Genomic DNA, 14,436 nt, shown 5'->3' with positions numbered 1-14,436 from the left:
GCTTCTCAGACTTGCTGTGCTCAAAGAACTCTTGAAAAATGTAATGACATAAAAAACAAAACCAAAGCAAAACCAGCAGCAACCAAAAATCCCAACCAAAAAAAAACCCATACTACCCTTATTACAAACTCCCTTATTTCAATCAGTCATAAATACAGGTGCAGCTGTTACATTTCCACCTGTGGCATTAAAATGCTCTGGGTTTCAGCTCCAAGCACTGAATGTCTCAGCAGCCCTGAGAGGGAGGGCAGGGTGTTGGTGGGGCTGGGGCTGCAGGATTCAGTCTGCAGTTGGCAGGAGCGCAGGCGAGCGCTTGGCTGCTGCGTGACGCTTGATTTGCCTGACCTAAATCCACGTCCTGCTGCTGGCTTGGATCCTCAGCTCTGGGAGAAAGAGTGGGACGAGATGATAAACAGTTTTGGCTTGGTCATGCATGGAAATATTTCTATTTGTATGACTGTAAACTACAAACAAGGATATCAGTGTGCTCATGAGGAATACAGGCTCAGCATGACAAAATCGATTCTGTTTAAAGGAAAAACTCCAAGGGGTTTCAGATCAGCACACAGCAGAACCCAGCCACCTCCTTTTTTCAGTCAGCCTCTTGGACGTTGCATACATTAAATTATAAGCTGGTGTAGGATGGGCATGGAATTCCTTGTTTTCACCAAGAGACTGGCACTGCCACAGACAGATACCATTCTGCCAAGCTTGGTTTGAATTATGAATTTAGAACTGAAATGCTGTTAAGATACAAGAGTTTAATACTTAATGTTATGTTTCTGTAAAGATGACAAATGCCTTCTACAAGAAAATTAGCATGGTCTAATCCTCTTTTGTATCTGGATTCTGTATCCATCCTGTAGGAGCTGACATGTTAATTCCTACTAAGTAGGATCTGCAATTTCTGTGTGGTCCTGGGGCAGATTTCTTCTTTTTATATGCACTTTTCCATGAAAATACAGGTTCTTTGAATCTTCCAGTAACTCTTTAGAGTGTGACAGAACTACTGGAAACTACAGGCAGATGACAGTGCAGAGCTAGGCCTAGATGTGTGTGGTGCAAATCCTGCCAGTCTTTCCCTGGGATGGTGAATTGCTCCTCAAAAGCTGATATGGAATCTGGTGTGTGCCCTCTTTCTCATTCCAAGCTCTGGAGCAGCAAATTGTCTGCCTTCATTTTCTACACACAGAATTCACATTGTTGTCAAACATAGAATGGAGATGGGATGTTTCCCTCCTCTGGATCAGGACAGCTTCCCTTCTCTCCCTCTCTCTCTTTTCTCTTTTTTTTTTGCCCTTCCTCTTTACTTTCTTGAAATGAGTCTGTCTTACTAAAAGGATTTTTTAAATGCTGAAAATATTTGTATTAAAATCTGTCAGTTACTCTTTGAGAGGGGGAAAAATCTAATTTCTGAATGTAAACTAAGTAGTTGTTACAGATAATTAATATGGGCTCAATATTTTGATTGAGTGGACTCAATTTCAGATTAAATTTCTTATTAAGCTATATTTTTCTGTTAATTGCCAGACAGTGGAACTACAAATAAAGAACAAAGAACTGCATTGTTTGGCCAGGAACACATGCCTTGTATTTTAGAGTAGGCAACAAAGGAGCTTGTGAAGAAAGTATTTTTTGCTGTCTACTGTTGTTTTTACAATATATATTCATCAGAGTGGATCTTCTTTTGTTTCAGACAAAACTACAAGAATTACTCCATGGAAACAAGGACACATTTCAGAATCCAAGCTGCCCTGCACCAAGCCAAATCCGCCCCAGAAAATGGAATGCACTGTGGAGCCTCAGCAGTGTCGTAACGTTTTCTTCTTTGATGTTCTGTTTGTTGCAAACTTTGTGCAGAAAATTACTGACACTTTAGAATTATTTTTCCTTCTCTTTCAAGTCAGTGAAAAACCAAATAACTTAAAATTTCAAAGGTGATGCATAAAACATTTGTCTAGTGTAATAACATGGCAAAAAATCTCAAACCAACCATAACCCTGAAAAATACTGTTTTTCCAACAGTGGCTTTTTGAATACTCACATCTGTGTAATTCATTTTTCAATTGTGTGCCTTTTTCCTGCGTTCACAACATTATGTTGTAGCTTGCTTAGTGAAAGGGGAACATTTAAAAAAAAACAAACAGCAAAACTTTAAGATTTCTAGATTTAACCTCACTTAGTTCTAAATGGTTTTTTGGATCCATACTGCTAGCAGCTGAGAAGGAAGCATTGCTTTTTCCCAGTACCTGCTTAGTTGGAATGGTGTAAGAAAATCTCACAGCAGGGAGGAGCTCTGGATCCTGGGCATTTCTAGTTGTGCACAGAAATCTTCTCTTTACCAGCTTCTACCAGTCACATTTTTGCTTCTGTAAGAAACCTGCTGGTGAAAAGAATGGTCTCCCTTATGCAAGTATCTTGACTTTTTCTTTAGTCTGGTTTTCCTGTCAAGTCTGCTGCTTGTAGCAGCTGAATTAGTTTACTGAGGATTGCAGGGGAAAGGTGGTGATGGCATAAAACTGCATCACTTCTTTGACAATGGGAGGTTCTTAGGAAATGTCTTTTGTCAGAATGAGCATGATCTGAAGCTTATGTCAAATTGAAAGCACAAGTCCTTAAAGGTCTTTTAGGAAATGGCAACACTGCAGTGGCTGGAGCCATACAGGAGTTACTGTGAGAGTCCAGCCCTGCCTACAGTGACTGCTTTTAGGATTCCCAAGCTGAGGTGTCCCTGTTGGACAAGGCCAATGTTCCTTGTGGGAGGAAGCTGGGGCTGGAGCAGGCTCCCTCAGCACAAAGGACAGCCCTTTATCCTTCTGCTCTTTAGTGATCTTTTGGGAGATTTTCTGTGTAAGGGGCTTTGAGAATAGAGCAATGAGCTGAGTCTGCTTTCCAGTGCTGCCATGGAATTCCTGCTTTCCTGGAAAACTGGGGAAGTCAGTGATACCACAGCTTTGCCTTGTGTTTGCTGTTCTCCAGGCTAGCTCCATGTCTGTATGCCTCTGGGGTTTTGGGCACACTTCTACCTCCCTTTTGAAAGAACTTCTTCCCCATTACCCATTCTGATGGGTGGAGATGGGAGGTCTTCTGACAGCCCTTTTTCTCCAATGGAGATGTTTGTCAGGAAGATTCATATCTATGTACCTCACAGTGAATATCCTTTCTAAAGTGATTGTTCCCAGCAGAAGAGAAAATTGACAGTTTATAGCTCTGCTTTTGCCTCCTCAAAGGAAATAAAATTGTTTTATAACTGTAGATTAATATGCAAGGAGACAGAACCACCAGTTCCTCAACAAGGAGAACTTGCATTGTCTTAAAAATAGATACCCTTTATAAAAGTCTTTGCAAGTTAAAAATCATAGATGAAGAATGCATTTTTTAAAGTGACTTTCTCAGATAAATTCAGTTCCAATAAATTTCTTGATTCAGATAAAATTCAGTATAAACAGTTATGCTATTTACATGCTGCACATCAAAACTTCAGTGTAAAAATATGGTCATTCTTTGTATAGAATAAAAAAAGTTTCTTGTTCTACTTCATGCATATAACGCCTCTTCTTCCGTTGTGTCCTTTTCAAATATTTTGGCAGCCTTAGCATCTTTCAAGAAGCAATGCCATGTGAAAATTAGCATAAATTGTACTTTGCAGAAAGTGAACAATCCTTCTGAGTGTAGATTAATTTCTCATCTTTGAAATTTCACCCACAACTTGGTTTTGCCTGATCTTAGATACATCACACAAAGGGTGTACTGTGTGATACTCAGCCAGCTTCCCTGATGCTTTGCAGAAATGAAAATCCAAAGATTTTCCTAAGGTTTTCATAACCTTCCTAATATTTTCAAAGTCATCTTTACTCAAACACCAGCATCAGTCACACTGTGGACCTGAACTCCAGCTTCAGTGAGTGCTTTGTAGTTCCCTGGGATGTTTCATTCTGGCTCCTTGGCTCCCAAGCCATAACAAATAATCACCTTCCTTATGCAATGAGGATTTATGGACTGTAATAATTCACTTGAGGAGAAGATGAGTGGAAGGTCTGGATTGTCACTGTGTAAGCTTTTTGATGCATTACATTTGCAATTGCCCAACATCACTGCTCATCAGTTCCTGGACCCAAACTCTGTGGGGTCAATCTGGGCTGGAAGGTCGATGCTGGGCTGGCTTTTCCATTGCTCCTCCAGAAGCTGCTGGTGCCTGGAGCAGCTCTGCAGGACAGCAAATTGCTTCATCAGTCTGGAGTCCCAAGTGCAGTGGATCAGGGGAAGAACAAATGTGCAAGTTCTTACCTCAGGGTACTCACTTAGCAGGAAATAGCAGATATTTTCACTGAATTGCACATCAGAGACTGAAGCATGGCCCAAGATTCAGGAAATGAAAGTGTGACTGCAGACAGATATAGTGCACACCTCGACTGCAGAAGTAACAGTTCCTTCTGCATTCAGACACTGAATTGTCTGAGCAATGCTTGAGAAACCCACTCTGGTTTAGCCAACAACTGCTGCAATCATCTCTTCCCCATCCTCAGCAAAGCCAGAGAGGTTATCCAAAGAGAAAAATTGCTAACTCAGACAGCAGACAAGTTTTCTGCATGTGGTAGGACCTCTATCATAAAACCTACAAAATGTATTTTTTTTTCTATGTATTTTTTTTAAACTGGTGTTTTCCTGTCAGTAACCAAGGAGAGGTAGAAATTCCTCCTCAGTGTCCTGGATGTCTGCAGCAGCAGCCGTGGTGCCCCATGGGATAACACTGGCACCTGAAAGTGGTGCTGGCAGGAAGGGCAGGCCAGTAAAAGGGACATCCCTTTTATCATGAGCTCTGTTATGTGGAATCCCTGTGTGCAAGGTCTCTCTTCAACAGAGGGAGGAGAGGGACTGCAGAGCCAGGAGCTCCTGCTGAGGTCTGATCAGGTGCAACTGCATCAGCTCCCAGCTCCTGTAAGTAACACAGGATGAGATACAAACTGTTGGGTGAAGGATGTTGGGCTGGAGCTGAACCTGGACACAGCTTTTTTGGATAGAAGAGAATTTGATGAAGTCACAGATATGATAGAGAACTACTGTGGTCTGGAAACACACACTTAAGGTTGCTCAACTCCACCTGCTTTGCTTACTGCCACACAGTTCAGTTGTCATCCATAGTTCACATGTGCCTCCAGGGATGGATGATTCCCCTTCTGTCCCCTTCTGACTGTGCCTGGCCTCAGGCTGTTTACACCTCAAAACTTGGCTTGGGAAACAGCATTTTATGAAATACAGCAGCGTAGAACAGGATCATATCAAACATTTCCTCCCATTTCACACTGGTTTTGGCATTAAATTCTGTATTGAGTGCTTTAGTATTTTTAGTTATCTATGGCCTGGGTCCAAGACTAAAAGCTCACAGGCTGACAGTTTGTGTGCCTCTGGCCTAACAGAGGTATCAAGTAATGCTTCTCCATGTGAGACAAGGCTTTCCTACAGGTCAGTCCCAATGCAAAAAGCACTCCCAGGAGTTTAAATACAACACTCAGCCTCCAGTTCCACCTGCAAGATGCATTTCTTTGCCTTCTCAAGCATAAAAGCACCACAGCAAAGCAGATGTATGTGAAATGACCAAAACAGCGCATTCAACACCGTTCCCCCTCTGGGAGGAAGAGAAGATAAAGAGGTGAGTCATGTTGTTTACTGCTCTACAGGAAAATGGGTAATGGTTGGCAACATCACTGATGAATGAGATTGGGCAACCTGAACAGACTAGAAATGAACTTGCTTCTTTTCTCATTATGTTCTGCAAATACATTTTGGTGGCAGATTACGTGCAAAGCGTGTACCAGCAAGTGTTTTAATTGAATGATTTGTCATCATAGAATATTTTTTAAAGATGCTATCTAGGTTTGCTTCAGGTGTTCAAAAAAAAATCCAAGTACTTTCTTTTAAGGACATGCCCAGTCAATCCCTGTGTCCAAGATTTATGAATAGCAACAGAGCTAATAAATACCTGCATTGCACTGTGGCAAAGTTTTGCATAGTGTTTGCTAAAACTCAGTCATGACTCTGTAGGACTGGGCTTGTGTTTTTTTAAAACCTCAGGACCTACTTATTTTCATTGCTGGCTAAGCACAGGCAAAATGTTTATTTATAATTAAGCATTGCAGGGAAATTTACTTGCTTTCTCTCTCCTTGGCTATTTTACAGAAAGAATACAAAACAGAGCAGTAATAACACCCAACATGCTCTTTTTATGGGCTGATTCAATTTTTAAAAAGGCAAAGAAAATTTTATCTTGTGCTAGTAAAGTATAGGAACAGCTGTTTCAGGCCTGTGGCCTAAAAGTAATGTAGTGATATGGTGGAAAGAGAAGATAAGCAGAAGCTGCAATACACTGGACAGTTTTCCTCTTCCCATTCCTTTTATCCTGCAGCACATGGGGTGTGAAGGTAAGAACAATATCCTTGGTGCTGGAGCTGTATGGGATGTTTACAGGGCTGGAGCCCTGGGGCTGTGCTTGGTATCAGCTGTGTCACAGGGGCAGTCCCAGGAGGAGCTGGTGCTGGTTTGAGATGCCTGCAGCTGCCTCTGCTCTGCAGATGTGCAACAGGAATTGTATCTCAGTGCAGTTCAGTAGGTCATTCTGGGGAGTGAAGCAAGGCTGTTAACTCCAGAGCATCCTAGAATTACATGGCTCATGTTCAGTGTCATCTTCATCTGGGTACAGTGCCCAGCACTGCTCTCACTACCACTAAGGTTGTGCAGCTGCAGAGGTTTTTAGACAAAAACATCAGGGCCAGTTAGAGTTTGGATATTTCAGTCATAGATACAATACCAGGTTGGAAGGGACCTCAAAGATCACATCATCCAACCTTCCTTGCCAAAAACAGAGGCTGGGCAAGGTGACCCTGCACCCTGTCCAGCTGCATCTTAGAAGTGTCCATTGCCTGGGGAGACTATTCCAATGACTGATGCAATTGTGAAAAATTTGGTTTGCCTTTCATTCTAATGGCTTGTGGATACGAGTCAGGTTCCCATTCTGTGATGCTGGCTGGGCTTATCACTGATGCAGATAAATGTTGGCATTTCTAAGGAACAGCAGGAATTCCATGCATAGTGCCTTTGCTACAGCTCTGTTGTCTGATCTGTCACACACACACACACATATATAGAAAAGCATATATAAATATACATAAAACATTTATGTATGTATGTATACTCACACACAGTGGTAACAGGTTCTGGAGTCAAAGCTTTTCAAAAAAGTTATCAGAACTACTTGAATTATTTATTAAATTCAGGACTTTAAAAAGACAATATATTTTAAAAAGAAAAGAAAGCTTTGATGATGGTTGAGGAAAATGCAGAGGTTAAAGGCCTTTACTAATGGTTTGCAGTAGAATCACACTGCAGGACTGTGCAGTTTGTAATCTTCTAGAACAAGAAATCCAAAGGCAAACAGGCAATCTAGCAAGAACCCTTCAGTGAGGTAAGCTCACAAAAATGCAGTTTTATGCTCTAGATTTGAAGGGCATCAGTTTTCACTCTGGACTAGCAGAGCTCTGCCCCAGTGGGACAGTGCCTGGGATGGCTCTGTCCTGCTCAGTAAACAGTTTTGGAGTGATTCATCCTTTCCCCCCTTGAATTCTTGCCTTGTCTGCCTCCCTCAATCTGCTTTCCCAGCGTGAATCCTGGATTAGACAGGCAGCTCCTGCTAATGTAGCAGAAGTGCGGGCAAAAGATGCTGAAAAGGTGAAGTTTCTCTGTCGTGGAGCAGTGAGAACCCTGGCAAAAGTGCAGGGAGGGAGCAAAGGGAGGCTGGGAAAGTGCTCGGTGTGGGCAGCCAGAGCACGTGAGGTGTGTGTGGTGAGTCCAACATTTACTGCTGTGTGCAGAGCTCTTGAAATGCCTTCTTGGAAAGAAAGACAAATGGTTTGTAGGGGTTGGTGCTGCAAAGAGCAGGTTTATGAAGGTTCTGCTGCTCATTTCCCAGCCGGGAGAACAGAGGAGGGCTGGGGGCTCTGTGCACTGGGCCCCTCTTGCTGAGTAAGCAAATACCTCAGTGCTGTGGGAACAGAAAGGGCTTTGCACAAAGGATTTCTTCATTATAAACTCCTCTCTGCAGCTTTCACTTAGCAGTGTCAGAGCAGAGTGGATGTTGTAATGAATCAGTTGCTAGCACGAAAATACAGTTATTTCTTTTGCTTAAATCAAAAAGATGCTTTAGCAGAGTACATTTACTGTTCTCTTTATCACAAAGCATTAACTTTGCATTTCATACCAAGAATTCCAAAGCCCCCGAATGCTTATCCCAGAACAGGTTTAAATGCAAGATAATCTGCAAAGGATGGTTAGCATAAATTATATTCTTCAAAGTTAAATGCTATATAAAAGGAAAAGTTAATCCTTGGAGCTAATTTTTATTCTGGGTATTAAGTCAAGAAGGGCTCTTCTGAACAGATTTTATTCATGTGTTTCATAGGTTGTCAACTAGAATGTGTGCTTTTAATAAAAATGTGGTATCTGTAACAATTTTCTGAGTCCTTTTAATCCAGGATTTAACTGCTGAGAGACCCTGTACATTTAGTTTCAGCCATCTTGTTATTTATTTCACCAGCAGTCTGACTCAAAAGAATTTTCATCTTTACCACGATTGCACAAGGACAGGAAATGTCGAAGTCCTGAAACTGTGGCAACTGAAGTAAATTCAGGTATTTCATAATCCCTCAGCCCAGAAATGTCCCCTTCTGCCACTGGAAAGGGAGACTGTCACGGAATTGCTTTCAGCCCTGGGAAGCTGCAAGACCATAGGAGCTTTTAAACCCTTATGTGGCTCATGCTCCTTAAAAAGAAATGCTCTGGACTGGGTTTGTTTATGTATGATTCTCCCCCAGATTTACAAAATGAACTGGCAACAAGTAATAAGGATTACCATCCTTAGATGTAAAATTATTAAAGTGGTAATTTCTGTAGCATGCAAGAATTTTTAAACATGAAGGTCTGTAAAAAACTGAGTATTTCTTACTTGTCATTACACCTCTGGCTTCAGGTTTGTGGGAGTTTCCCTCTCATGCAGGACACAAAATCCATTTCCTTCTCTAATCTGCAAGTGGAACCCAAGCACGTCCTTGCTGTGCCTCCTGGGTGCAGGTCTGCTCTGCCAACCTGCAGTTTTGTGGTAGCTCTGGGGACAGTAGGGGTGTGCTGACACTGACCTGGGACGTGTGGGTTTCACTCAGTGTCCCCTATGCTGCTGAAGTGGAGTCTGGTGATCCCTCAGCCCTGCTGGGTCTGTGCCAGGGCTGCTGTGCCACTTACAGCTCTAGATTACAAATGCCATCACTGCACTCAGTGTTTTCATCACACTGCACAGACCCTATGAAAATGCTTCAAATAAACAGCTCTTGAGGACTGTCGGAGCACTTCTAAACTCGGGTTTAGAAAGAGCACTTCTAAACTCAGCATACTGTGGCTGTAAGAGGCTTTTTGGTTTGTTTTTCCTTTCAAATTGCTTTGCAGACTTTTTTTTCTGAGCCTACCCACCCTTCTTGGGCATAAGAAGTTTGACTTTGGGTGAACAGGTCCAGGTGAGTCAGAGCCAACTCCTTCCCCTGACTCAGCTGCAGGAGACTCCAGCTGGGAACAGCTGTGCTGTGCTGGACTGTCTTAATGTGTCTGAAATGCAAGTAAGTTGTTAGACACCTCTAAGACAGGAGATAAATTTATCTTCATCTTATAGATGGTAGAAACAAGACACAGATCTGGTTCCACAATTAGCTAAAATTCAGGTTATACATTATTTTGCATTAAATTTAGATCAATTCTTCCTTGAATTAGAAATTACCCAGAACAGTATTGTACCTAAAAACTTGAAAAATAATTTGATTTATTTGTTATATTTACACATTTGTCTTTAAGCTAAAATTTGACTTTTTGGAATGTTCCTTTGTCATCAGCTCCAGTTTTAGCCCTTCACACCTTTTTGCTATTTAACAAATACTTCAAAACTAATTTCTTCCCTTAGTCCAGTCAGTATCAGTGTTAAAAGTTCAGCTGTTCAGGTGTCAGCTGCTAGGAAAGTATTCAGCTCAGTAACTCATCACTTCCTACTTATTTAAAATCTTTCTTAATCAAGTCTTGTAATAAGTAAAGATTAATACCACCATGACAACACTGTTTTTTTTCAAATTGTTCATTTGCCAGTTTTAACAAGATAAAGAAATGAATACTTAATGTGGACATTGTTTTACCAAAAAAAAAGAAAAAGAACCCAACCCCTGAAACAAACAGACAAAAGGAGGACACAAAGGAACACACATGGAATGATGAAAAGGAACAATGATATTGCACAACTTCAGGTCTCTCTTCCCAGATTTTGATCCATGTAATTAGGTATGTATGAATTCAGCAAAACATTGTGTCCAGATAAATGTGTGGCCATTTGAGTGAATCTAGAATTGCAGAGTGTTTTCAGTTCCTTGTGACTGCTCCTTGGAGTTCTTCTCTAAGGGAGCAGGGTGCTGTCAGCTGCAGGAATAACAAACGTTGACTCTCCGTTGTGCTGACCAGTTATCCATAACCCAGAGAATTACAATTCTCCTCTACTGTAAATGCACTAAGTCCTCAAAGGACCTGGGTCTTTAAACACAACTTGTTGTATCAAGAACTCAAACTATAGTTGAAACACAACCAAAGAACATCCCCCAGTTTGCTGTGGTTGAGATTGTGTTTCATGTCATGAGACCAGGGCTTCTCACTGTGTCAGGGTGGCACTGAATGCATAGAAGTCACAGTAGGTACATTTAAGGGAGTGGGGGAGAAGAAAAAAAGGAAAAAAAGCTAAGTGAAAAAGGTCTTTACAGCTACAATCTTCGCTGGAGCCTCTCTTAACAAGCACATAATGTTTGCTACAGAAATCAGGGAATTGTGTCATTCTGGCTATAGCAGGACTGTTTGCCCCTCCACTGCTACCCTGACAGTCTGTGTTTTTATAAACTTTGCATTTATGTGCAGAACAAAGTCTATTTTTCTCCTCTCTGCGTTCATTCCTGTTTGGTGGACTGATGTGTCAGCCAGCAGGGCTCAAGAGATACATTTAATACAGGAGACTGAGATACAGTATGTTTATTCTTAACTTCTGATAACCTAAGAACTACAAGAACGAGAGATGCAGTATCCATTTGCTAAGATCCAAGACAACCATTTTTAGGGAGAAAGAAGTAGAATAAGTGATCAATGCTAACACTACATTAGTTCCAAATATTTTTTTTTTCAGTTATGGCAGCTTAACTATTTATTGTTCATCCGGCCCACTTTTAATCTGATCAAGTTAAAGGTCACATATTAAAGTTTAAGGACTATTATTTCACCAAAACTGAAGGAAGTTATAAAAAAACCCCATGAAACCACAGTTTCACTGCAGGACTTGTGTCATATCTTCATAATCTGCATCACTTGTAGAAAAGGGATAATGCATCTCAGTTTGCTTACAAGCTAGGAGATCACTTTGAAGTCTGCATATTCCTAACTGCAAACAAAATATAGCACTTTTAACAGGTTATAAATAAACTGGTTTTCAAGCATAGAGCCAGCCCAACAATAACAATACACTATTAAAAAGACCTAAGGCAATGAATTCCATCTCCAATGGAAAAAAAAAAAAAAAAAAAGGAAAAAGAAAAAGAACTGTGCAAACAAGCTTAGAACTATTTCTTTGTGCCAGTGTTATAAAATGTAGATTTCAATAAAGCCTTGACCCAAATGCCAGGACTTGTGAAAAGAATCAGAACAAAACTGGTTATTTTATTTAGGAAAAAAATACTCTTATCTTGCTGCTAATAAAATTGGATACACGCAGTTTAAACATTTACAGTTGCTGTAACACTTTACACAATTCCTATATATGGGTGTAAGAACAAACATTAAAAGACAATGGTGGGTCAAGGCTTTACATTAAAAATAACAACCTACTTTTCTATAGTCTCTAAAATACTATGTTTTCCAATATTTGCAGCCATTCAGGAATATTTTTTATTTATTTATTTATTAGGAAATGTATACTTTGTGCATGATCTTAATTTCCTAATTCCTGGCTCTTTGGGCTGAATGACAAAAGGATCAAACCCATTGAAGTGGATGGTCTCCTCGAAGGTTCAGTAGAGAAACCCTGGCTCAGTTAGTCTCATATGATGAAAGCAGTGCTGCATCCACTGGCTCCATGCAGGATGGGCAGGTAAAGGATCTCATCAACCAGTCATCTATACAGTCCAGGTGATAAATGTGCATGCACGGCAGAAATCGGATAGGGTCCCCATAAACAAAGTCCATCATACAAATGACACATCTGGGGAAGGGAAAAAGAAAATATTGAAGCTGCTGTTACCAACCTGGAAATGAAAAACAGAGTCGTATCTATTCATATTTAGTGTTTGTAGATACTGTGAAGTGTAGCCTTGGGTAAGATAGAGGAAAGAGTCTCAGATGCATGGAGTGGTTTGGGTTAAAGGGACCTTGGAACCCACAGAATTCCAACCCCCTGCCCTCAGCGGGGCTGCCGCTCACCACACCAGCCTTTTCTGCAGGGCTTTATTTTTAAATGACATTAAATTACAGTTTCTGAAAATAAGGCAAACCCGGGATGACAAGGTCAGGTTTCCCAGGGTCGCAGCCAAGCCCACAACAGCCGCATCCCTCCGTCCACCCCCAGGACTCACTCTCGGATCTTCTTCTCGGAGCCGTCCCTGCCAGGGTCGTAGACTCCTTTGGGAAGGTGCTGGATGAGGCCGATGCGCTGCGCGATCCGGATCTGCTCCTCCTCCGTCAGCTGCGTGGCCAGCCGAGTCTGGCTCGGCGTGGGGTGGTACACAGGAACAGGCACCTGCTCCTGAAACAAGATGCTTCTGTGAGAAACCACCTCAGAGGCTTTCCTAGCCCTCCACAGCGCAGCACCGTTCACAGTCCTACAAATATTTGTATGAACTCCCACTCTTACTTTGCAGTTTTGGGGCTATAATTATAATGAGAACAGATAGAGAATTGAAGGCACTATTTGAGCAAGGAGCTGTTCGTAGTTGTTCTCTGCAAAAGCTTTTGGTCTCCAGGCATTGTTCACACAGGAGACACATGGACAAGAAATTCCACAAGCCAGCAGGCAAATAAACCTTACAGGTGAAGTGCTAAGGTACAGAACTGAGAAATGTAAGGCTTAGGGAGAGCCCCCAGTATCTGCAACTGAAAGTAGATTCTATGATTTTTATCTTTTTACATTTAGGAAGAATTCTTTGAAAGAATGAAAGATGAGGACACTGCTTACTCTCAAAATTTTTGGAGAGGAAGGTTTTACTTATTCTGCAATAACTAAAATTTATGTGAACTGTTTTGGGCCACATAAGCTTAAATCTAGAACTGTAGATTTAATTTTCATGTGTTAAAAGAAAGTTACTTGGACAGTACAAACAACAGCTTAAGTAAGTAACCCAAGTTTTATGTTTCTTCTCATACACTAATATGACTTTACAACTTTTCCCAAGCTGGATTCAACTATGCATATGTTTGAGATATATATTTTCAAAAAAAAATATAGGCAACATATAGCTATTATGCAGTCAGTCCTCAACCACATTCTGAGAAACTTCTTTTGAATATTAATGAACTTTAGATATTTTCACTAACATTTATATTAACATGGTATTTACTTGCTTTTAAAGCATTTTTGGTACATAAATACCAATTTTGAACACTATTAGGACAGTATTGACCAGTAGTCATAAATTAACAGAGAGGCAATTTCTTGCAAGAGACCCATTTTAATGGTTCTTCTTAAACAGCAGAAAAAAATTCAACTTATAGACATGTCTGAAAATAAACCTGCTGCATCAGACACACAATGCACCGAATCATCTGTTTGGCAAATGCCGAATTTGCTGTTTCAGAGGACACTGGTGCAAGCTGAGCCCAGGGCAGGTGTGTGCAGCTGAGGCAGCACAGGTCACCTCCCACATGTAACACTGCATTTGTCAAACTCCATAAAGCCCTTCTCCTTTCACTGCCAGGAATCACAGCAAGTGGACAGCCAGCCAGCACTCCTGGAAGGCCGGGAGAAAGCTGTCCCAGGAGTGAGCAGCCTCTCCTTGGTGCCACCCGGCAGCAGATGCCCTTGCTCATTGAGAAATGTTAATTACAGATACAAGCCTGCCTGGCAATTCTTCACTGAACACAGTGCCTGCCACTGGCAATTCAGCTGTGGGGTAAAATTCACAGTCATCTCTTAATTTAGCTACCCTAGGACTTCCCCCTCTGATTTCCTGACAGAACTCAAAGGAATTATGAGAAGGTTCAAAAGACAGAATGCCAGGGGTTCTCCAAGTGATTAATTTCCTGACTACTCTGAACCATATTTCACAGAATCACAGAATTCTTTTGGATCAGCTGCCTTGTAGTGTTTTAAATTATCTAAAGTATTCTATA

General features: G+C 41.2%; 2 protein-coding genes across 2 annotated transcripts in view; one reads left to right on the top strand and one right to left on the bottom strand.

The window, feature by feature from the left end:
• TTC39A (tetratricopeptide repeat domain 39A) overlaps positions 1 to 3,535 on the top strand; it is a 44,613-nt gene extending 41,078 nt beyond the window's left edge. The window contains 1 exon segment of the mRNA XM_056497518.1: positions 1,697 to 3,535. Within this exon segment, the coding sequence (XP_056353493.1) occupies positions 1,697 to 1,817 (121 nt within the window). The 3' untranslated portion in view covers positions 1,818 to 3,535.
• Positions 3,536 to 11,079: 7,544 nt separating this feature from the next.
• Positions 11,080 to 14,436, bottom strand: part of RNF11 (ring finger protein 11) — a 29,928-nt gene continuing 26,571 nt past the window's right edge. Inside the window, exons 2-3 of the mRNA XM_056498116.1 lie at positions 12,684 to 12,853; positions 11,080 to 12,313 (exon numbers count right to left, since the gene is read on the bottom strand). Of these exons, the coding sequence (XP_056354091.1) occupies positions 12,142 to 12,313; positions 12,684 to 12,853 (342 nt within the window). The 3' untranslated portion in view covers positions 11,080 to 12,141. The remainder of the gene's footprint in view (positions 12,314 to 12,683; positions 12,854 to 14,436) is intronic.

Source organism: Oenanthe melanoleuca, chromosome 8 (assembly GCF_029582105.1).
Source record: "Oenanthe melanoleuca isolate GR-GAL-2019-014 chromosome 8, OMel1.0, whole genome shotgun sequence".
Classification (NCBI taxonomy): Eukaryota; Metazoa; Chordata; class Aves; order Passeriformes; family Muscicapidae; genus Oenanthe; species Oenanthe melanoleuca.
Note: the sequence above shows the minus strand (reverse complement) of the source record. Positions and strands in the feature narration are given on the sequence as shown.